The following is a 23,817-nucleotide window of genomic DNA, read 5'->3' on the forward strand; positions in this document are numbered from 1 at the left end:
CTTGCCCATGCCCCTGGTGTGGCCAGCCCCCTTTCAAAACTGAACCTTGAAAGTTTGGAAAGTGCACTGGGGAGGAAAGGCTGCTAGCATCCACTTCTTCTCTCTTTGTGGTTCTTGAAAATGTTGCAAGAGGGTGAGGAAAGGCACTCCTCGAAACGTTTGCAAGGGTCACATTGGTCTGGAAGTGCTGTTCCGATGGCAGTGGAGATGGGGGTGGGGTGGGGTTTGCATCTTGCTGTCCTGCTGATGCTCAGACAATTTACTGCCTCATGAAAAAGCCGCCCTTGATCTGCCCTGTCCGCCTCACTCCCTAGTGTTTCCTCCTCTCCCCTCTGATCCTCCTGGGGAGAGCTTGACCATGGTACCACAGGCAGATACCCCCACCCTAGGGACACTTTTGTCATCACTCCAGAAAGCCAGTCATGAGATCAGTGCAGCCTCCACCTCTGCTCTGGCTGCACTGTTCTAATGCCTGGTGCATGGGGAATCCCAGGGCTGAAACAGCATCTCAAAACCCCCAAACATGAGCTGCCTGGATGTGTCCTTATGGTGACAGAAAGAGCAAGCGAGCGAAAGAGTGAGAATGCCCGAGATGGAACAAATGAAAAATTGCAAAGATCAATGGACAGAGTTAAAAGTAAATTGGGATGAACTTAAGGAAGGGTTCCTAATGACAGGTGATCTGACACTGAAGAATGTTCTCAATCTGAGTTCAGGCAGGCAGGCAGCACACTGCTGCTTGCAAGAGAACCAGAGAGAGAGAGAAGAGAGAAACCAGCAGAGGCTTAAGGGACAGGAATCTCTCTTCCTAGCTTTCTAACAGCAGGTGGGATGGATCAAGTGTAGCTGGGGTCTACAGGCTATCCACAGTGGGAGCTGGGAGCAGCAGAATAATTTGCAGGTCTATCAGTTTGGATGTCCTTTTTAATAGGGCTCTCTGGAGCTTCAGGGGTGTATTTAGGTATGGCATCCTTCATCCTCGCTTTGGTCTGAAGCATTGAATGGCGGGGTTGAAGTGGGGTCAAAACAAAGCAAACCAGGCCAAACCCTTCAGCCCCTCAAAGCTTTGCTTTTGCTTCACTGGCTGTAGCCACTGCCAAAGCCTCAGAGAAGAGGCACTGAAGCCATGCACTGCAGCCATTCTCAACTGCTGGAAACCTTATTTAACAACTCTTTTGGCTTCTGAGATTCCAGCAGGCATTGCCCAATCAAAGCATGTCTTCTTGGCCACGAGGGCTAGAAACCTGATTTTGACAGGAAGTAAGAAGTTTTATGCTATCCTATCAACTATCACATTCTGCATCTTCTCTGTGTTCCTATGGAAAGGTTGAATGCATGCAGCCTGGTTTGGGGAAAAGCCAGCATTTTATACAAGACACAAGTTAAAGAATAAAAAGTTAAGAAAACATCTCCTCTAGCCACCCTCATGCAATCTGAAGGCAGCAATTGACTGAATTTCATCAATGAATGCCTCCTATTGACTTGCTTACTTTCAATCACTCCAGCAACCTGGTGTCAAGGGACTTGTTGAAGAGTCCACTAACTGGGCAGAGAGATGCTACCAGGCTTTAAGCGGATGAATTATGAGAGCTCCATTCTGTTTCCTGGGAATGGAGAAGGATCTGTACAAGGCAGTGCAGGGCACATAAAATATTAAACCCATGCACCATTTGGAAACAGAATGGATGCATTTTGTCTGAAACAAAAAACTCCAAAGCAAAGAAGGTATGAAGTTCCCAGGGAGTCATGTGCAAGCTCACAAGCTGCAGGAGGATTGATCGATTTAAATCAAGGCAGTTCAAACTATGATTTCAATCACCAAGGAAAAAGGGGGCTAATCTAAACCATTGATTTACACCACAATTTCCCAACCAGAACCCTATATTAGTAGTAGTTACTGGGTAGATCAGTTCTCCATGAGCTGGAAGGTAATTGTCTACCATCTATGTTTTTGAAGAGTAAGTAGACTCATAAATATTTATGAACGCTGACTCTGGGCCATGCAGCATTCAGATAGTTACAAGGTATAAAATAGAAGGGAAAGGTCATTCAGCTGGTGAAGTGGATGACACCTGTGGTGACTCTGCCTGGCCCCTAGAATCAAGTTATAATACAACCGTTGCACTCTGTGACGGCTCCTGAAGATGTTTTCTCCACATTTCCTTCTTTACAAACAAAAGCAGCCTTTTCTAAGGTCATAAATGGGTCATACATTCATTTTTAAGAGATGATATGCTTGCATTAAGTTCGGATTTCATTTTAATGTTATTCAACCCCCCTTCCATCTTGATCTTTGTAAACACACAACCACTGATCGGGAACACGCTTAGCTTCCCTACTCTGGCTGGGCGCGCCTTCTACCCTGGTTTTGATCATGAGAGAGCCAATTTATTTTTATTCAACCCAATGAGCAGGCAAGGTCTAAGGATGAGCTTTCTGGAAATATGTTCGACAGTGGCAAAAAGGACCCTCTTTCGTGAGTTTTAAAAGAACACATCAACAAGAGGGTGAAAGTGTTCACTCATAAAGCTTATTTGATTGGCCACATCACCAGATCACAAAGAACTGCCCTCAGCCTTGCTTGGGATCGATCAGGGCGGCCCTTCCATGAGGCAAATTGAGATGGTCACCTCAGGCAGAAGTTTATTGGGCTGCCAGCCAGACAGCAAGATGCCATCCTGCTTCCTAATTTGTTTTTGTAGGTGGGGGGGGGAGAGGGACAAAATGGGAGAAGGGTGTGCATAAGGGGGCTGGTATTTGACACCCTGTTTCAGGCACAGAGGTCTTTGGCCACCACTGGCTTCTGTTGCCCGCTTGGTCACATCCAAGCTCCAGTCCAAGACTGCACTGCTGAGAGCAACATTCCACTCACCTCTTTCTCCCCACAGATATTGCTGATGATGGAGCTGGAAGCAGGACTCGAAGACGGTCCCAAGACGCCTACCACCCCTTTCGGAAGAATCTGGCACACTGGGGGTCCCCAATGGAGAGTCAACCAGCAAGGAGAAGAAAGAAGAGTTATTGGTAGTCTCAGATAAATGGAGGAGTACGAACAGAAGGATTGCCTTGCTGGACCTGAACAAGAAGGCCAACTTTGCCAGCATTCTCTGCCCAACAGTGGCCGCCAACTGCATGCCTCAGAGAATGAAAGGGATAGCCCTCTCCTTGTTTATCTCCAGCAGTTGTGTGGATTAAAGGTTTTAACCCACCCTTTCTGGAAGAAGTTCAAGCCTGTGAACAGTGTACTCGACCTCCATTTTATCCTCACAGCAACCCTGTGAGGCAGGCTGCAGGGCAGCGAGTTCATTGCCCAAGGTCAACCAGTGAGCTTCAAGAAGCAGAGTCTCTCTGATTCCAATCAAACCAGGGCTGAGCCAAAAGGATTCATATTTGCCACTCCATTTGCAGGTGACAATCATGGGAGGGATTTTGGCATCAAAATTGGGAGAGGTGTGTGAAATGTTCCCCTGGCAGAGAGGCAGCTGCAGCGCAGAGCTGGCACCTGCAATTTCCTCAGAAGCTCCCTCCCTCTGTGAGACACCATCATGGGGCATCCATTATGGGGCACCTCTGCTGCTGCTTCCACAAAAGAGACTGCCAATGGAGAAAAATTGTGAGTTGGGCTGGCGTGGGTCCCCACTTCACTCCTCTACACTCCACCCATTTCGGCCAAAAATTCTCATTAGAGAATTTTCTCATTAGAGCATTTTGGTCTCATCCCTCTAACCACAGTGGCTTTTGGATTTGGAGACATGCTGCCTTTATGCATGGAGATTCCACTTAACTATCATAGCTCTGCAGAGGAAGTTCTCTTCTTCCTGTGGGAGGAGAGCTGGCCTTGTGGTAGCATACATGAATGGTCCCCTTTCCTAAGTTAGGCCCACCTTGGTGTGCGTTTGGGTGGGTGGTCACATATGAGCGCTGTAAGATATTTCCCCTTAGGGAATGGAATCATAGCTCAATGGAAGAGCACCTGCTTGCCTGCAGAAAATCCCTGGCAGCCTCTCCAGGTAGGGCTGGGAGAGACTCCTGCCTGAAACTCTGAAGGGCTGCTGCCGGTCCATGTAGACAATACTGAGCTAGATGGACCAATATTTAATTTAATTTAATTTAATTTAATTTAATTTAATTTATTTATTTATATTAGAAGCATTGAGCCCCTGGTGGCACAGTGGTAAAACTGCCACCCTGTAACCAGAAGGTTACAAGTTCGATCCTGACCAGGGGCTCAAGGTCGACTCAGCCTTCCATCCTTCCGAGGTCGGTAAAATGAGTACCCAGAATGTTGGGGGCAATATGCTAAAATCATTGTAAACCGCTTAGAGAGCTTCCAGCTATAAAGAGGTATATAAATGTAAGTGCTATTGCTATTGCTATTGCTATTTCATATACCGCCCACTCCAAAGGCAGTGTACAATGACATGTAAATAAGGTAGCATTAAAAATTACAACTAAAAATTGCAAACTAAAATAGGAAATGGAAAGGAAATAAAGTCAATGACAGGGCAAATGCCTGGCGGAAAAGAAAGGTCTTCAGTAAGGATTTAAAGCAGGGGCTAGACAAATCTGAAGGGGAAGAGAATTCCAAAGACGTGGGGCAGCCACTGAAAAAGCCCTTCCGCGGGTCCTAGAACTACTGAGTCTGACTCAGTAGGCGGCAGCATCCTCTGTAGCATTCAAATATGCAGCAACTTTACTTCCAAGTGGCTTGAAGGAGGGCCACAGAAGAAGAAGCCTCCTAGGTGACAGCCAATGGTGTAAACTGAACCTGTTACTTTGCTTCTCCCCATCTCTTTCCCGGCACCCTGACAGAGCCTTCCAGACCCATCCTGCAGTACTGTTTTCACGGCAGCTAATGGGAGATATTAAGTGAGGAAATGACCCAGGTTAAAGCAACACATGATGGATGACAAACTTGCCTACATTTCCTCATTCTTAATTTACATAGCCAATATGGATTAAATTATTTTAGCCTCGGTTCCCCTTTGTTGCACGTTCCATTCAGTAGTGGCCCGGCTGGGTGCCATAGGGCCTGCGGTGACATTAACCAGCCCTGACAAACTAAGGGAGCCATCACAGCAGAAAGCATGGCATCCGTCCTCCCTGATCACCCAGCTACAAAATCTCCCAAGTGCTGAGATGTGTTGTCACTTATCCCTACTAACTTGGCAAAGAGGCACCTTTTAACATGGTGATTCTCTTTATTTAGCGGGGGGGTGGTCCTCTCCACCCCCAGCATGGTACTTCCAGTGACTGTTGCTGGTGTCTATCTAATGTTTCTTTTTAGATAGTGAGCCCTTTGGGGACGGGGAGCCATCTTATTTATTTATTATTTCTCTATGTAAACCACCCTGAGCCATTTTGGGAAGGGCGGTATAGAATGAATGAATGAATGATTATCAGGTAAAACAGAGCACCTGTCATCAGAGCACCTGTACAGACAACCCCAGAGTGACCTCTGCCTCTCTTGCTCAGGGGTTCCTTCACCATCTAGCTCACGGATGCACAGGCTCCTGAAGATGCTGGCAGTGAATTTGGGGGGCAATTTTACTCACAACACACCTTCCTCTTAGGAATGTATATGGCAGCTTCCTATGTTCCTAACAGAGGAAGCTGCCTTATACTGAGTCAGACCATTGGTCCATCTAGCTCAGTATTGGCTGCACAGACTGGCAGCAGTGGCTTCTCCAAGGTTGCAGGCAGGAAACTCTCTCAGCCCTATTTTGGAGATGCCAGAGAGGGAACTTGGAGGGAACTTATCTGGTGGGCCACTGTGAGAAACAGGATGCTGGACTAGATGGGCCTTGGGCCTGATCCAGCAGGGCTGTTCTTATGTTCTTATGAACCCTCTGCTCTTCCCAGAGCGGTCCTATCCCCTGAGGGGAATATCTTAAAATGCTCACACATGTCTCCCATTCAAATGCAAACCAGAGTGGAATCAGCTTAGCGAAGGGGACAATTCATGCTTGCTAGCACAATGTAGACCTAATGGTGCAGCAGGGAAATGCTTGACTAACAAGCAGAAGGTTGCCGGTTCAAATCCCCGCTGGTACTATATCGGGCAGCAGCGATATAGGAAGATGCTGAAAGGCATCATCTCATACTGCACAGGAGGAGGCAATGGTAAACCCCTCCTGTACTCTACCAAAGAAAACCACGGGGCTCTGTGGGTGTCAGGAGTCAAAATCGACTTGACAGCACATTTTACCTTTCCACAAGACCAGCTCTTCTCTTGGAAGGGAGGACAATGGAGCTGGTGGGGACATGGATACAGTCATGTCAGCTCCTGTAGAATTCAATTAAGGGACACTGCTGCTGCTGTTGTGTGTCATAGCAGCTGTCTATGCATTTCATTATGGTCCAGATCCTCTCAAATGGAAAAAAAAAATCCAAATTGGAAACAGAAGTAATAAAGCTGGAAGAGTATATCTGGGATACAGCAGCTTCTGTCATTCTGAATCCCTTTTGCAAAAAAGTTCCTCCAGCTTTGACATATATTATTGAGAAATCACTGAAGAAAAGTCTTTGTTGTCAAGAGACCTGGACATTATCATAATGGGTTACTTTCAGCCTTTAAAAAAAAAAAGCATGAATGTATAATGTAGTGGTATGAGGATGGCGCAGGAAGTGAAGACTCCAGAGAGTTATTCTCCGTTTTGCCTATTAAGTCATTCTGCCTTCTCTATCCGTTCTTATAATAGGGATGATAGCACCTCTCTAGCAGAAGTTATAGAATTTGTAGAAGTTTTAGAGCAAATCCCTCCTTCAGAGAAACCAAGATATGCTCAGAGTGTGAGATGATGACTGTTTAAGAAATGACTCAAGACGGTCTGCAACCTTGCTCCTTCCCCATCCTGTCCTCCCAACATAAAGAGGTCATTCACACAACCAAAGTGACTGGGACTAGGGAGGTCTGGAGGGAAAGCAGGAGCCTACCTGCTTTCCCCCACATGATCCGAGCCCGGACAGGGTTCCGCTGCCTACGCACCCAGACAAGTGGCACGGCGCCAAGTGGCATGGTGAGCAGGAGTAGGGGGAAGGCAACTGGGCTCCCAGGAACCCCACAACGTATTGCACACGCAGCGCAGAGCACTGGGAAAGTTCCTGCTGCCGGGCCACTCCTCCCCCCCAGCTCTATGGCAAAGATGGCTGCTGGCAACCTGGGCGAGGGCAGCTGCCGGCAGCCCAAGTGCCCACATGACCCGGAAATGAGGTAGGAGGCGTGCACTCATCCCCTACTTCACTTTTAGCTGGGGAGAAAAGCAGGGGGAGAAGCGGCGGGATCAGGAATGATCCCAGTGCTTCTCCTGGCCTGCCTTACCCGGGCTAGCCCTGCCCTCTCCGGGTTGGGCTGCTCATGGGAACGAGCTCATTGCGTCTCTGTATCAGTCATTTCCAGCCTGCGACCTGGTCAATGCCAGTATTGCTGGTGCTATTGTGGCCCCCCACCCCTGGAAAGCCAACAGCATGGGTGTTAAAGCTGAGCCAGGGCTGGGCGTAGGGGCAGTGGCCCAGGGGACTGCCTGGGGTGCTAGGTTGGTGGGGAGGTGTCGTCAGGTGTTGTGGTTATTCTCAGTATTTAAGAGCTTCTGTAAGATTAGAGGAAACAATTTTGCCTTTATGGGCTTATGTGTGTCATGAATACATATGCATCCATGCATGCAGTTTTATCATCTGATATGATAGGATAAATCGTGCATGCAGAACGTGAATCAAAACCACGCAAGGGCGACAAATACCATAAATACAGGCTGTTGCAAAGGTAAAGTAGGGACACCACAAAGGCATTCCTGGGGCAGCATTTGGTCCAAAGCTGGCCCTGTGGGGGGAAAAAATCCCCCGACTGTGCCTGTGTTGTCTGTTGTCTCAGAGTCTCAAGCTTCAAGCAGAAACCATCTCTATTTGCATGTGGGCATGCGTGTGTGAAGGAGTCAAAAGTCCTAAGGGGGGTGGATTTTTGTCACTCAAGGAAAGAGGGGAAGTTTGGTGAACGCTTTGTCACCCTTTGTCTCTCGGGTAGCTGAGAGAAAAGACGCCGGGAGAAGGGGCTGAGTCGTCATAGCAACTGAGCTCCAACAACCGCCAGAGGAAAAAAAGGGGGGGGGGGAAGCTTATCATTTGCAGGGTGAAAACATCCACCGGAATTAGAGAAAAGGAACTGAAACAAAGTGGAGAGGCCTCCGGCGAAGGATTACTCCATGTAGAGAGAGTTTCTTCTCTTGTTACACCAGTATCTCTCCCCCCCCCATCTTTAAGAGCAGGATGCTAATATCCCACTGAGGCCCAGAGCACCAGGGCCTTGGCCTGGATTCCTGATCCTCATACACCTCCTAGGCATTCATGCTGGTGGAAACTATCTCCTCAGATTTCAGGCTTTTTTGGTTTCTAGTTATTCTCCCCTTCCTCATGGGATTCATCAGCCTCCATCTGATAAAGCAAAGAGCAGGACTAGGAATGGGGGATGCTGGGAGCATGAACCCATGACTCACAAATGACTCAGAAGTCATGAAGCACTAATAACTATTCAGTTCTCAAATTCTACCCTGCCATACCCCGGATTCTCAAAGGCAGGGAAAAAGTGTTTTAAAATATTTTTAAAAAACAGAACTTCTGTCAAATGCAATTAGAAGCTTGTTCAGGCTCAGCTTATTAAAGAGCATTAAATGCCCACCTATGTTAGCATTGCTGCTGCTGCTGCTGCTGAAATTCCTAGATGGAATTCAGCTAGCAGTCAAAGATGTTCCATGAGGATAGAGCTCCTGCCACTGCATGGGAACTTCCTAGTATGTCCAAGGCTCCCGGGATCCCTGGGGAAAAAGCCCTTTGGAAAGTTACCTTGATGCATCACAAGGTGCTACAGAGAGAAAAGGAAATCTGCAAAATGGCAGGGGAGGCCCCTCAGCAGACATTTTTGTGGCAAGGAGGCCAAAGAGTGCAGAGAATTGTGACAGAACAGCCAAAATCACAAACCGGTCACTGAGTATGTTTAAAGTTATTTAACTGCGTAAAATATAACACTCACTGAGTACACTGGAAGGCAGGAGTAAGTTTAGATGTTAGTGAGCAATTGGACAGAATCCATTTCCCCTAACGTTGCCAGAAGGGACTAAAGACTTGCTTAAAAAAAGAAGAAGCTAAAAATCAAAGGCTGAGATATCTTTGAGGAGGCTAGGCCTACACAGCGCCCCTATGGCTACGTACCTGCCTCATTGAGCTTGGGCACACCACCCTCCCTCCTTCCATGACACACTTTTTGGATCCTGACCACTGTATCTGTCAGTGAGAGCAGAGAGCAAAGTAGAGATGAAGGAACTCTTCTTGCTGCCCCACTCCCACCCAGGTCTGAGAGGTGTGGAAATATTGCAATTTCTATGGAACGTTCATCTCCCTCTCCTCTCCTGCGTTAAGACAAGGGTCCCCTCATTCTGTGCCATGCTCCATTACAGGCAATAGCTCTGCTCACTGACCCATGTAATCCTTTCTTGCTGTATGCTGCCCATTACACACAGAGACCAAATGTCCCTTTGACTGTGATCTCCAGAGCCCCCAAAGCACCGTGGAAGTCTCCTTGAGGGGAAAGTTGTGCTACCCTCCTCTCCACCTCTTGTGCCTGACTAAACCTAGATGGAAGCCAGCTAAATCTTTTGAAATATTGTTTCTCTCTCTCAAAATTATAGAAACCCTCCCATTCTTTTTGTCAGGTGAAATGCCTCTGAGTGTTTAGAATAGTGGGTGGAGGATTCATAATGCACAAAACCACGGGAGACAGTCTGGTACCCTGGGCAAGAAAAGAGCTCAGTTCTGGACCTCCCAAGGAAGCCGGCTGTTAGGGAAAGATATGATTAAACAGGCCACCTTGCCTTCTGTAAGGGGATTTAGGAAGTCAAACACACCAGGAAGGCAAGCTTTACCAGTAATTGCCAGAAGCACCCCATCAATAACCTTTTTTTAACTGCCGGATCATTTCAGATCACAGTAATTTACGGACGGTTTTCCAAGAAGAATAAGTCAATAGTGTTGGCTGTCTTTAGGTACAGACACAGCGTGTCAAGCCATCCATGAACCTGATTAAGAACTCTCTGCTTCTGCTCTGGATTAAAAAGAGAGATTGGCGCAAAGAAACCCCATCTTAAGCAGTATATGAAAATCAGCTTTTAGAGCAAGACACTTTAAAAGGAAAAACAGAATTGATTTGGTATCTTATATTTATAGCCTAGTCAATTATGTCTCAAAAATGGAAATTTGTAAGGGCTTCATTTACGGCTGTAATTTAATGGTGTGTGTTTTGGGGTTGTTGGTTTTTTTAAGCTTGGCCAATTGGCTAGTCAAAAATCACCATATTTTTAAAGCACTAATTTAATAAAACAATAAGTGGAGAATGAGAGAGAAATGTGCTATTTACAAAAACTACACTCTCCTGGGAGATTCCAGAGTTCAGTCTTTCCAAGTCACTTCACAGAGCAGCTGCAGATTGCTTTGGGAAGAACACAAATATAATACGAATATGACAAATATTTATATTCCACTTTTCAACCAAAGTTACATAGATATAAGTAAATAAATACAAAGTAACTAAATAAAGTGGCTCCCTGTCCCCAAAGGGCTCACAATCTAGAAAAGAAACACACCAACAACAGCCACTGGAGGGATGCTGTGCTGGGGACAGATAGGGCCAGTTGCTTTCTCTCTGTCAAATGAAGAGAATCACCACTTTTAAAAGGTGCCCCTTTGTTCAGTTAGCAGGGGCTAACTGAAGGGACCTCCTAGCAAATGCTATGGATTTGATGGCAGTTCAGATTCCAGAGCACCTGAGACTTGGGTGTTTACGTCACATCTCCTCCACTTCCTGTCCAGGGATGCCTTCAACTACAGCACGTGATGAGTTGGGAAGAGCTAATCCACATTGTTGCATTGGCCATGGAAAGGGCAGAAGCTCCTTGAGGGTGGCAGAGAAGATTGTGTGTGTGTGTGTGTGTACACATGGAAGGGGTGAGGATCCTTTGCTCCTTAACTCAGCTCATCAGAGTTGGGAACTAGGTGACTCACTCCTGCTGTTACCAATGATATGAAAGGGGGGGGGGGAGAATCACATTGCTACATTTGCATGGTTGACTTCCCTGAACAGCTGACAATATTTAACCTCAACCAAACAACAAGCAGAATTAAAATATCTGAGTAGTCAACTGACCAGCCCCTCAGCGCTAGGTTTGCTCTTCTGCCACCTTCTCACAGAATGGCTGAGAGGAATTTGGGGTGTTTGGCAATGGTGGCCATTAACACGCTCTCTAAAGCTGGGAGAAGGGACATGGAAACCAAATCATCCTATGGAGGAGCAGACAATATGACATGCTTCTTTTCTTCCTCTTTTATTTTGCTTTGAGGAGAAGATTCATTTTAAGAGTGTCTTTCTATATTCATGCATTATCTCTGAAAATTTAATAAGAAGAAAGAAGGGGGAGGGGAAAGGAAGAAGTAAAGGAGTGTGCATGAGGAAAAGGATGAAGGGGCACCTCACATGAGTCTCTTTAAAATGTTAATTATATAGAATGCAAAATGTCACCATTTTGGACACATGTAATTCTGGAAATGAGAGATCTGGTCAGGAGCAATTCGAGATGCCTGAAATCTGACAGTGGCATTAAAGAGATGTCTAAAAGCCTCACGGCCACAGGTTAAAGTATCTAAATGGTTTCTGTGACTATTATATGCCATGAGAAGCAATTGCATGGAGAAAAGGTGAGAAGTCAGGCAAATCCAGAACAAGAAAATCCTTCAGACAGCAGAGTTGATTTCTTGGATGACCTAAAGAAGGAGATGAGGGGCAGAGGGCCGATTGCGAATCCTGCAAATATCCATTTCCTCAACTCTTGGGTGCTCTTTTACTTGATGAGTGGAAATATTAATACATAGTTCAGTAGAGGTAAGCCTGCCACAACTACAGGACCTTAAAAGCACCCAATGCAGATGGAGATTTCCACGGCAAGAAACTGTTATTTTAAAACTCCCCAAACGCAAGACTATTGCTAGGAATTGGCTGAATTTCACATCTGGGCAGGTTTCTATGTCCCCATGAGCAGATCCTGACACCCTGGAGAAAACCTCTCTCCCATAAACCGTGACCATTCACATGCAATAAGCATTGACTACCACAATATGGGCTGATGGTCACGGGCATAGAAGGCTTAAAAAATAACTGCCTTGCAGAATCAGACTGAGGTCTTTGAAGTCTAGCATTCATTCTGCGAGAGTAGCCAGACTGCTGCCTCCAGGCAGTCACAACCTGGAGATGAAGGCAGGGACAAACTCCATTTGGTTGCCCCTGGTACTCAGGGGTATACTGCCTCTAAACATGGAGATCCTAGTCATGGGGCTGAGCCAAAAAGGGGAGTCCTTTTCGCAAAAGCTTTCATCAGCTGCAAAAGTATCTCCCCCATTTGGAAATTTGGTGGGGTGTGAGGGGCTGCAATAGAGGAGAGGAAGTGTGAATAAGTCCGCAGAGGGAATAAATGGCAGGATCCTTGTCCTCACGGACTTGGTTTGGTGATGTTGTTCCTGAGTGAGATCCGACTGATAATGAATCACATAGGCTACGATCATCTAGAGAAGGAAAAGTGGGGAAGAGCTGGTCTTGCAGCAGTGAGCATGAATTGTGCCCCCGTTGCTAAGCAGGGTCCACCTTGGTTTGCATTTGGATGGGTGACTACACGTGAGCACTGTCTGCTTTAAAATACTCTCCTTGAGGGATGGGGCCATAGCTCAGTGGTAGAACATCCCTGTCGCATGTACAAGGTCCCAGGTTCAGTCCCGGGCGGCATCTCCAGGTAGGGTTTGCAAAGACTCCTGTCTGAGATCTTGGACAGCTACTGCAGGTCAGTGGAGACAATACTGAGCTAGATGGACCAGTGGTCTGACTCAGTAGAAGGCAGTTTCCAATCTTCCTGAAAGGGGGGGGCAAAACAGCAGCAGAGGGGGAAACAGCAGCTATAGACAGCAGCAAGCAGCTGTGAAAAGCAGGGGAAAAATGTTTCCAGGAAAACCTCTGAAAAGAAGTACAGCTCCGGTGCTTTTAAGATGACATAAGTGAGGCTGGGCAGTTAAAAGAACAAGGTTTGCCAAAGAACCAGGGCACTGTCCAGCGCAGGAATCTCCTGAAACTCAAACCGGTCTAGCTTTGGTGCTTCATCAGCAACAGCTGGGAACCAACTGAGATGGAGAGTTGGCCCACCTCTTCCTGGAGGCTACCTGATGCAGCATGGACATCCTGGCTGGCCTCTGCCTCATGTGAAGGGCTCGGGAATGGGAGGCCTGCTGCTAGATGGGCATTTCCCCTCCTGATCTGGACCTCTGCTCAGAGCCTTGCCACAGCCTTGACTCCTGGGGTCCCAGGAACGGCTTTGAAGGGTTCTGAGCTGGTGGGTGCAGCCAGGTAGTGTACATCAGGTCCCCCAGATCTGCAGCCTTATTGGTGCTGGTCTGGGGAGCATAGGAGAGATCAGGGTCTGCAGGCTCCCTTTGACTTTCACAGGCACTGCAGCAAACTACGGCGTCCTCCTTCTCCTCTGAGGTCCCATTCAGTTCTGGCCTGGTCCTGACAGGAAGGTTGTGGGGCAAAACAATTGTGGGTCCCGTGAAAGCCTCTCCATTTAGATATCACAGCTAATAGCTGTTGAATTCATATTCTAGGAATGTGTTGAATCCTTGCTTTATGGATTCACAGCAGAGAAAGAAAGAAAAGGCGTGTGGATGTATAAATTTCACACTCAACATAGCCAGAAACACACTTTAAGAAGCAACATGGAAGCTGTGATTCACGCACTTTACATGTGCGTTAAAGTCTGAGAAATCCTGTAAAAAAACGGGGGGGAGTTCTAAATACAAATCTTTCTAGATTTTATAGTGCTGGACCAATTACACATTCTGCCTTTGCACCCAAGTCCTGCGGGGTGTTTACAGCATGGTAATTGGCAAATGCCAACTAATGTATTTGAAAATCACAACCACCGTTCCCACTCAAGACACGCCCGGGGAGGCGAGGCAGAACCGTGACGGAAATTTTTACGGTCTTTACTTATGCATGGTTTATAAATGAAAAGGAGGACTCCACTTGCGCAGCCCAACCGCCTTCTAAGCCATTTTCAAACCCCATTACACACTTAAGTAATTATTACAGACATAGGTTTGGAGGGCACTGTCAGAGCTAAAGAGCCAGTCAGTGTCACTAATGCATGCCCTGATTTTCTGGGGCCTACTAGCAGTGCAGATGCTTGCTATTGTGAGTAATCCCATCAGTTCCAATGTGACTGCTTCTAGCAATAAGCACGGACAGGATTGTCCCTTTCTGAATACACTGAGGGGGCCACAAGAAACTCCTAATTGGAGTAAGTCAGGGGCAAAAACATGTCTGTCGGAAGCCCAGCTTGGTGGAGGCACCTCACGGAATGAACATTCGGCATTTCTTGTTGGACAGGATCAGATCATACACACAAGCCTGCCCTGACATTTTATTCCAGCTCATGCATGTTTGTTTAGGTTTTGGTCTTTTGCATCTATTCAGACTGCCTGTGCACAGAACTGCTGCAATTTATGATCCATTTAGACCAATTCTCTATATTGATGGCCACACTGCATGCGGGAGGGAAGGAATTGCACCCACAGGCTCTGTCCTAACATCCATACATTTATCATTCCTCATGTTCATATTCTACTCATATAGATTCTCTCTGTGTGATTTCTAGCCTGAACTTTTTTTTTTGCAAGGGAGAGACCATGCATATATGTTGTGCATCCAGGTTGTGGGTATCTGGGAGTGGCACCTCCCTGCATTGACTGTACACAGTTCATGGACCAAGAGCCAGTGTGGTGTAGTGGGCAGAATGTCAAACTTGGAACAGGGAGCTCTGAGTCGGAGAACAGGGAGCCTCACGCTGCCATGAAACACACTGGGTGACCTTGGGCTAGGTACTGTAGCTCAATCTAACCTATCTCACAGGATAAAATAAGAAGGGAGGGAAGACCATGTACATTGCCCTGAACCCTTTGGAGGAAGAGAAGGATAATAAGGATAAAAAGTAATAATAATGCTTTTACAGGGATCAAGGGAAAGGCTTCCAGATCAAATTCAGCTTCCAAATCAGGTTGGGGTTTCCACTACGGACCTCAAAGAGCTTCAGTATCTTTTTATTTCTAGAAATTAAGTGCTGCTGACAAGAAACCCAGTCCCTGGAGATGTACGTACTGGTTTCAGCTGTCTCATATTCACTGTCTCTCAGCAGCTCGAAAATGTCCACCTCCACTTTGGCTTTCCCAACTCGTTCCGGAGCCCGATTAATCTGATTCTTCGCCAGCGTAATGGACAGCCTCTCCCCTCTGCTGCACTCCATTGGGTCGTCCAGAATGGCGGCTGCAGAAAAGAAATGCAATGTGAGTCAAGGTGGGGATCAGAAAATGGAGGTTAAACACAACGGAAGCTTAAATGGTACATTTCAAGTGGAGGAAAGCCTGGCGTTTTTATTCTTGGATGTCTCTTGCTGGTCTGTGCTGGAGAGCTACTTTTGAGGCAAGGTGCATACAAACACTCTGCCCTCTTGAACTTGTGCATTGCAGCAGGCAGGGGATAAATGCTGCGTTGTGTTTGCTTGTAGAACATTTTAAAAAAGAAGAAGGAGAAACAGATGAAGTTTAACATTAATCTCAATATTCAGCGATGTGTCAGGAAGGAGGCTGCAGCATCGTTTATCAAGGCTTGTTAATAAAAGATGTTGCTCTTGACTATTCAATTTTAGCTGGAGAAGAGGACAGGAAGGGCTTTTTGGTGCATGAATTATTCTATTTTTAATGCCCTCAGGACCACCTCGCCCCTTCTGGAGGGCCTAGAGCTGAAATGTCCTGATATCACAGAGTTGCAGGACATGCAGAGAGGTCTTGGGCGGCTGAGCTGTTCAGATCCTAGAGAGGGGCATGGCACCCAGAAGGTCTGGGGCCACAGGTTCAATTCCTGGCAGCATCTCCAGGTAGAGCTGTGAAGGACTCCTGCCTGAAACCATGGGGTGCCACTGACAGTCAGCATTGACAAAACTGAGCTGGAAGGACAAATGGTCTGACTCTGTATACGGCGGCTTCCTATGTTCCTGGGAAAGGAGGAGAAAGAAGAAGCAGGGGGCTAGGAAAGTAGGTGGTGGCAACTTGAGAAGGCGATAGGCAAGCCTCTTCCTTAGTCTCGGTTCCCTAGTTCCAATATGAGGATGATAATACTTTTTTTGTGCAACAGGACTGTGAGCTCAGTTCTGCTATTGGAAATAAATTCCTAGGTCAAGCATGTGCTCAGAAGCACCTTATTTCCCCCCTCCCCACCCAAAATACTTGTTTGCACCTTGCTCTGGTGGTTGGATTGATCTCAGGGTTACAGCAAAAAACAAAATAAACCCTGCAAGTGCCACTGGTGCGGGGAATTCAAGTGCCTGTTTGAGACATGCTGTGGAGTTTTTCAGAGCAAAACAAAAATAGTTGCTTCCAGAATAGTCCCAGAATAGTTGCTTTGAAGCTTCATTTAATAGATGTCGCTTTCTTCCTGACTTCTCTCTCTCTCTCTCCCCCCCCCCATTTGAGCACTTCTGCAGAAATCAACAACCAGAGAAACAACTCATGTAGTTAGTTGACATGTTTTGAAAGCATTTTCACAGGATGGGAGCGTGTGGCTTGGGAAGGTGGGAGGTAGGCGGAATGTGTGGGCGGGGCTTAGTAAGGTGGGCGGAGCTGGCAGTGGGACATTTGAAATCTATCCTTTGAGGTTACACACCCGCCACCCCCGGGGCTGTAAATTTAATTTGCACTTAAGAGCTCCAGTTCTGAAGAAATGTACCTACAGTGTCAGGATTCCACACAGAGGGATCAGCACAGCAGGGGAAGTGGTGGCGGCAGCGGCGGCGACCGTGCTGTCCTAAGGCATACACAGATCTCCCATTAAATTTAAGCAGCATCCATGTGGATGAACTGAGAGGTGGTGAGATAAATGAGGCAGATAAAGCACGCTCCGTTTCCCAAGCAGCTATTCATGCACGTCTCTGCCTTTCAGACTCGGCTCTTAACATCAGAGGAGGCTGGCCGGGCCACTGGCGTGCTCACAAAGCTATTTAAGCAGAAGCAGCACCACAAATCGACAGCGCCCTGCCAGCTCGAAGCCCATGTTAACACACACATAGACACAGGGCATGGCGTACCATGTCTAACTCGTGGAGAGAACAGCTCCTGCATTGCTGTGACTTTGAAGGACAAACGTCAGAAGATGTCGCAGCTGTACGGCATGACCATCCCAGTGGTCCCTTCTCCATTGCCGTGCATGCTCAGGAGAGGGCACTTTGTAGTGGAAGGAAGGGTGGGAGCCATGCTTAAGCATTCCTTGCTGGCCATCCAGGGTTTTGAGTTTGCTTGAGTGGGTGAATAGGGGTATGCAACATGATGGGGGCGGAGAGGAAGCAACTAGGAGGAGATTCAGGGGGGAGTTCAAATGTTGCCAGAACCCAAGGGGTATACTCGTGGGTCAAATGGGCCGTAACCCAAAATTTGGCTTAAAATAAGCCAAATCTGTTTCAAATATCTTCATAGTGCTCCAAAGACCTGCAAAAAACCCCTATTTGACCACAATCAATAGTGGAAGGAAAGAACCACACACACACACACACACACACACACACACACACCACACACTGGCTGCCGCATAACTGTGAGGCCACTGCTTTGCCCTGTCACCCCACTCCGAGGAATGCTAAGCAACCACGTAGCATTGCTCGGCTGTTGGGGAGTGTTAGGGCAAAATTGTGACCACTGGGAGAAGCATAGCTGTCATCCGGTGTGTAGCTAGGGGAGATTGGGCTAGTGAACCAGAGGACTATTCATATGTCCACACATGATTTGTCACACTGTGATGAAGAGGAGAGCTGGTCTTATGGCAGAGAGCATGAACACGGGACCTTTGCTAAGCAGGGTCCTCCTTGGTTTGCATTTGGGTGGACTACATGTGAGTTCTGTAAGATATCCCCCTTATGGGATGCAGGTGCGGTTCAGTGGAAGAGAATCTGCATAAATGCAGAAGGTCTCAGGTCTAATCCCTGGCAGCGTCTCCAGGGAGAGCTGGGAAAGACTCCCACCTGGGACCTTGGAGAGCTGCTGCCAGTCAGAGTGGACAATACTGAGCTAGATGGACCAAGGACATGACTCTGTGTAAGGCAGCTTCTTGTTTTCCTACACAGAAGGATGACCTGCAATTCTTGAATGGACCAGGGAAAACGAAACGAAAGCAGCCTAGCATAGCTGCTGTCACTTGGCCAGTTGCTTAGTAGAGCAGCACTCAGAGTGAAGGAGATGGATAGAACAGAAGAGGCAGAGGAGGCCAGGAGTTTCCAGGCAGACCTCTCCCGCCACCCTACTACTTGTACAAAGGCTCCCAGAAGCATCTTCCTGGCCTTGTGACAATTTATGTCTGGAATGAACATAGAGGACACTGTCGAGGCCCAGACAGTGAGATGCTGAATCAATTATTTTATTTATTCATTCATTCATTCGATTTCAACATGTTGGAAAAACTACAATACACCATACACCATTTAGAAACCACAAGTTAGCATTCACAACAATGACGCGTGAACAACCTGTTGCTAAGGAGTTTACTTCTGATGGCCACAACACTTTCAAACTTGGGAAGGTTCCTTTTGAAAAAACCAACTGATGCAAGGGTATAAGAAGAAAGAGTGAACTTCTAGATCTGTACACAAGATGCTAAACACCCCATGGACTGAGTCTTGAAAATGATTGTGTGTGTGAACAAATAAATAAAAGATGGCCCAAGATCACTCCGTGAACTCATGGCCAAATGGAGATTTGAACACAGTCATAGAAGCTATTCCCACAATCAGTAGAAAGCAGGCTAAGGGAGCCTAGTCCGCTTTCTACTGATCGTCGGAACTCCCGGGCTCACTGGCAAGCCAGGTGGTCCCAAGGCGGCTAGCCCGCCTAATTCCCCCTCCCCTTAAATGAGGTTAATGGAGTGAGTGCTCCACTAACCTCATTTTGTTGCTCGTGTGCTGCTGCAGTGCATGATGACACACAAGTAGACCCCCAACTGGGAGGCTGCAGCCAGCCTCCTGGCCTTGGGGGTCTCTTCAGAATGCCCTGCACCCTCGGACGGGGCATCCCGGAACTTCCGGGAGATGGGTGGCCCCCGATCCCTGGAGCTGGCAGTCGTGTGGGTGGTCGGTCCGGCCGCCCAGGGCTTGGAGGCTGCTCGTCTGCTAAGCGTGATCTCCCTGCAGACTCGCCACTCTCAGACTCACGGATTGTGAGAAGAGCTTCATTGTCTGACCCTCTAACCACTACGCAACACCAGTTCAACACAGGATGATTGCCATGGCCAACAAAACCTCCATCTGTGAAATGAACTGCCACCCTAGAAGACATCCCATTATTATCTACTATGTGGAGATGCCCAGAGATTCCCTGGCCAACCACTTGTGGAAAGCCTTATTACTACTACTACTACTACCTACTACTACTACTACTACATCATTTATATCCCGCTCATCCTCCAAGGAGCCCAGAGCGGTGTACTACATACTTAAGTTTCTCCTCACAACAACCTTGTGAAGTAGGTTAGGCTGAGAGAGAAGTGACTGGCCCAGAGTCACCCAGCAAGTATCATGGCTGAATGGGGATTTGAACTCGGGTCTCCCCGGTCCTAGTCCAGCACTCTAACCATTACACCACGCTGGCTCTCTTTGCATTAAACAGGGCACGAGGGATTATGAGGAGGAAAGAATTCTGCACAACATTGCTTTAGACCTACAAAGTATAGTGCCCATGAAACACAGAGGTACCCCCTCCCAGCTGGCAGCAGCCATAGCTGCATTTAAAAAACCCACATCCCTCGTGCCCTGTTCCCTGTTTATGCAGAAACTCAATTCCCTATAAGGTGTTTTTTTGTTTTGTTTTTGCAATTTTGTGCCATTAATTTTTTTTCTCTTCCTCTCTCTTTGTATATCCACAGGATGATTGTGAGAGTAGTTAGTTCTACCAAATATTAACCCAGCCCGCGATCAGGGTGGTTAATGAGATTGAACGGAGTTTTATTTATCATTAGAGCTGGCAGACTAAAAGGGTAATTTAATGTTTTAAAAGGTTGATTTTTAAAACTTTTCGTCTGGGGAATACTTTGCCAAAACTGGCATAATAACAGCATAATTAAGAGCGAACTAAAATCTTTATTTAAATTCACTTTCATCTATTCTTGTCAGTAAAATACGGGGACATGCATCAAATAAGTCTTTAATCCTTCTAAATTTACGGGAAAGCCTTTGAACTGTATTAGCCACAAATTGCACCCCCCCCTCACTTTTTAGCTCCCTTCCTTGCTTTCCTGGGCTTCTCTATTCTGCAACGTCAGTGGGGCAAATAGTTCCTTTGATTGGCATCCTTAGCAAGATAAATACATAAATTAGCCATGTAGGTCTGTAAAGTAACAACACTGTTATGGATGCCAAATGCATTGGGAACTCTGCTCAAATGTTTCAAATCTGAAGTTGTTGGGTCTACATTTAGCCATAGAAGATAAGCTGGGAGCCCACTTTATAGGCTGGTTCTTCTCACAACCCTTGCCTGGGTGCGAGGAACTACCAGCCAGGGGTAGGAGAGCTGGGTGAGTTCCCAATCCACAGTCATGTGAACTCAGAAAGCAGGGTAGGACAAGGGGAGAAGTGATCACGGGTGAGATCAAGAGGAGAGCGGGAGAAAAGAGTAGTAGATGAGGGTGGGATTGCTCACATTCCATCTCCATCAGGGTAGGATGAGGCCTACCCTCATTGTCTCATGCAACAGACCTCATTGCCTACTATCAAAGACAATGAGGTCATTCACACAATCGAAAACTGTGTTCTACCCAGGTTTGGGAGCTGTGTGTACTCCCAATTTTTGATTGTGTGGAAGCAAGGTTAGAGGAAAACCTGGGTAGAAGTGATTGTGTGGAAGTAAGGTAGGAGAAAAAGCTACACAGGTTTTCCTCTAACCTTGCTTCCACACAATCAAAAATTGGGAGTATACACAGCTCCCAAACCTGGGTAGAACACAGTTTTTGATTGTGTGAATGACCTCTATGTTTTAACCAGGCACTCAGAAAAGCAAAAACCATAGGAATCTCTTTCTGTCTACTCTTTCTATGGAATTTCAGAAGACAGGCCTTTTGCTTCCCCCACCAGACTCTCCCTCCGCCCCCAAGGTCTTAGAAAAGCTGAATATATGAACAATCTAGAAAACTGTGTTTCACATGGTTAAAAGGATGTACAATACCTTTACCTAAGGAAAACCCATTCTCTGACATAATTTAGGAAAAGCTACAGGTTTGAGATTGGAAAAAGCAACCTCTGTGTTCAGTTCCTGGGATGCAATAAAGCAATACTCTCTTTATGTAGCCTCCTGTATCACTAGTACATTTATAACATGAAACATGCTGACAGCACCAATATGGTTGTTGGTCTTTATTGCACTTCAGTAGGTAATTCATGCTCCAGCCACAGTTTCACAATAAACAGTGAACGGCTGTCACTGTGTGGTTTCTGAGCTGCTAGAGTCTACCTGACCTTTCTAGGTTAACCTTAATATAAACATGTCTGTCGCCTCTCAGAGGATGCCTCTTATAAATCATTGGAAGACACTGTTAGTAAAGCTTCCAGAATTCCTCCCCATTGCTTATTTTCCTCAATGTTGATGTCCTGAATTCCCTGACCTTGTTTCTGAATAGGAACCCTTGCATTAAGAATCCTAAATGCTCTGGGTTGCTTTTTTAAATTCCAAATGATGCACACAGTGTGTTGTACATACATTGTATGACACAGCTTTCAGCTCCTTCAGTGAATGTGCATCTTCTCCTCCCTTCATTAGAAATATGCACGTATATATTAATAAAATACTGTCTGGAGCAATCTCACTGCATTCGGGTCCCCAAATAGGCATGTTGCATGGATTAATAAATTGCAGGCCACAGCTTTATTAATCAAACATTAAACTTATATCTGGAACATCAATTAACCTAGAGCACAAGTACAATTCTATGGCTGAGGCAGCAGTCACCTAGCAATTATTGCCCCTCCTTTCATGGGTGAGCAAACTGACTCTGCATCCATTGAGAGCTGAGTGGAAGGAGCAGCAGTATGAATGAATGTAGAACTGCACTGAGATTCTTTTTGTGTCTTGTTTCATTGATGCACCACTCTACTGGTCCACATCAGTAAAACACCATACTAAAGAGAGCCTTCATGCTAGAAAAACAGTCTATTATGTATGTGTAACTAACTCAGTGAGTGACCTTGGAGGAACCCTCCCTGAAATGACCCAAGTTCTGGAAAAAATTCAGCAGAGCTCTGATAGTTTTTCTGAGCAATGTCATGGCCCAGAAATATGACCCATCTTGTGCTATTCAATGTCATTGAGTGGGGGCGAGGGGAATTCAGAGGCATAAGCAGCAAGGAGAGGGGGAACTCAACTTTTCAGAGAACCCATGAGTATCCATGAGGGGCTGGATCCCCCTGCTCAATTTTTGCCCTGGCAGCATTTCAGTTTTGCTCCTTTTTAATAGGGTAGACTGCCATTAAACAGGGGGTTAGGGAAGCCATCAATTCTGCTCCATCTCCCATTTCAATGTCTGCTGAAGAAGAATTTGGATGCTTGAAAACATCACCTCCTATCTGAGGCAGGTTTAAATGAGTCTCCAAAATTCATTTCCAGGTCTGTCTAGGGAGAAGTTCACCGGCATCTCTGTCTACTACAGAGAGCTCCAGATCACTCATGTCAGTGAACTAAGGGTAAGTTCAAGCTGCATGTGTACTGAATTTTTGCTATGGAAGGCATCCCCTGGTTCCCATAGGCACCTCCGCAATCTTCTTTCCCATTATTGAAGAATATCTGCGGCTGACCCAACCAACAGAAAGCTAATCAGCATTTGGGGATTTTGTTTTTTTAAAAAGAGGCGATTCCCCTTTCTTTGTCATTTTGGCTGGGTTAAAGATGTTTGCAAGATTGGCTTGTTTCTGTGAATTTCCCCTCTGTTGGAAACAGTCTCAGCCCTTCAGGCTGTCAATTCAGTAAACTGTGAGGAATTTGCAAAGTCCCTCATTATGGGCCTGTCATGTGGAGCTCCAGTGGAGAAGTGGAAGGGTTTATGCTGCTCTGATGGACTCTGCTGCTGGATGCTACCAAAATATCCACTGCTACCCCGTATAGGATGGTGGGGTGGGGGAAGAAAGGGGAAAAGTTACACTGAAAAATCATTTGAAAAAGGAAAGGATTGTCAAAATTCTAATCTCTCCTATCCAGACAAAGAGGCTCGAACATGTTTGGCTGATCATAGCATTGCTATTCTTATTGCTTTTGGACAGGACCTGAGAGATCTGCATTTAAATGGAGTTTGAGAGAGAGAGAGAGAGAGAGAGAGAAAAAATGAGAATTTAGGTGAAAGAGGTAGGGTGGGAGTGGAAGGAGGAATAGCGAAATAGCCAGGAGCTTTGCAATTCAGTTTCTTAATAATAGGGTCCATTTTCCCTTCTCTTAATCATTGTTTTGTGTGCATCAACACTAAAAAAAAAAAAAAAAAATAACCAGCCTTTTCAAATTGCCTTGGAGGGTAGACAATAGGTACTGGCTCCCTTTTGACGCCCAGGGACACATTGAAGGATGCTGGGCTTATAGACTGGGTTTGTTAATACTCAAAATGTCATTTGCCTGCCAAAAGCTTATCTTTCTGTCCAGGTAAAAATGGTCCATCTGGTACACCCAAAGAAG

General features: G+C 46.4%; 1 protein-coding gene across 5 annotated transcripts in view; it reads right to left on the minus strand.

The window, feature by feature from the left end:
• The window catches only part of GRIK4 (glutamate ionotropic receptor kainate type subunit 4), a 341,226-nt gene that overhangs the window by 111,645 nt on the left and 205,764 nt on the right, over window positions 1-23,817 (minus strand). For 4 of the 5 annotated variants that reach the window (XR_008311082.1, XM_053269826.1, XM_053269825.1 and 1 more), the window contains exons 4-5: window positions 15,236-15,400; window positions 2,873-2,970 (exon numbers count right to left, since the gene is read on the minus strand). Coding sequence is in view for 4 of the 5 variants with exons in the window: in XM_053269826.1 (XP_053125801.1) it covers window positions 2,873-2,970; window positions 15,236-15,400 (263 nt within the window). In the remaining variant the exon portion in view is untranslated. Of the gene's footprint in view, window positions 1-2,872; window positions 2,971-15,235; window positions 15,401-23,817 lie in introns of those variants that run through there. The other variant, XM_053269829.1, reaches the window with a different exon arrangement.

This window comes from Hemicordylus capensis, chromosome 8 (genome assembly GCF_027244095.1).
Source record: "Hemicordylus capensis ecotype Gifberg chromosome 8, rHemCap1.1.pri, whole genome shotgun sequence".
NCBI lineage: Eukaryota > Metazoa > Chordata > Lepidosauria > Squamata > Cordylidae > Hemicordylus > Hemicordylus capensis.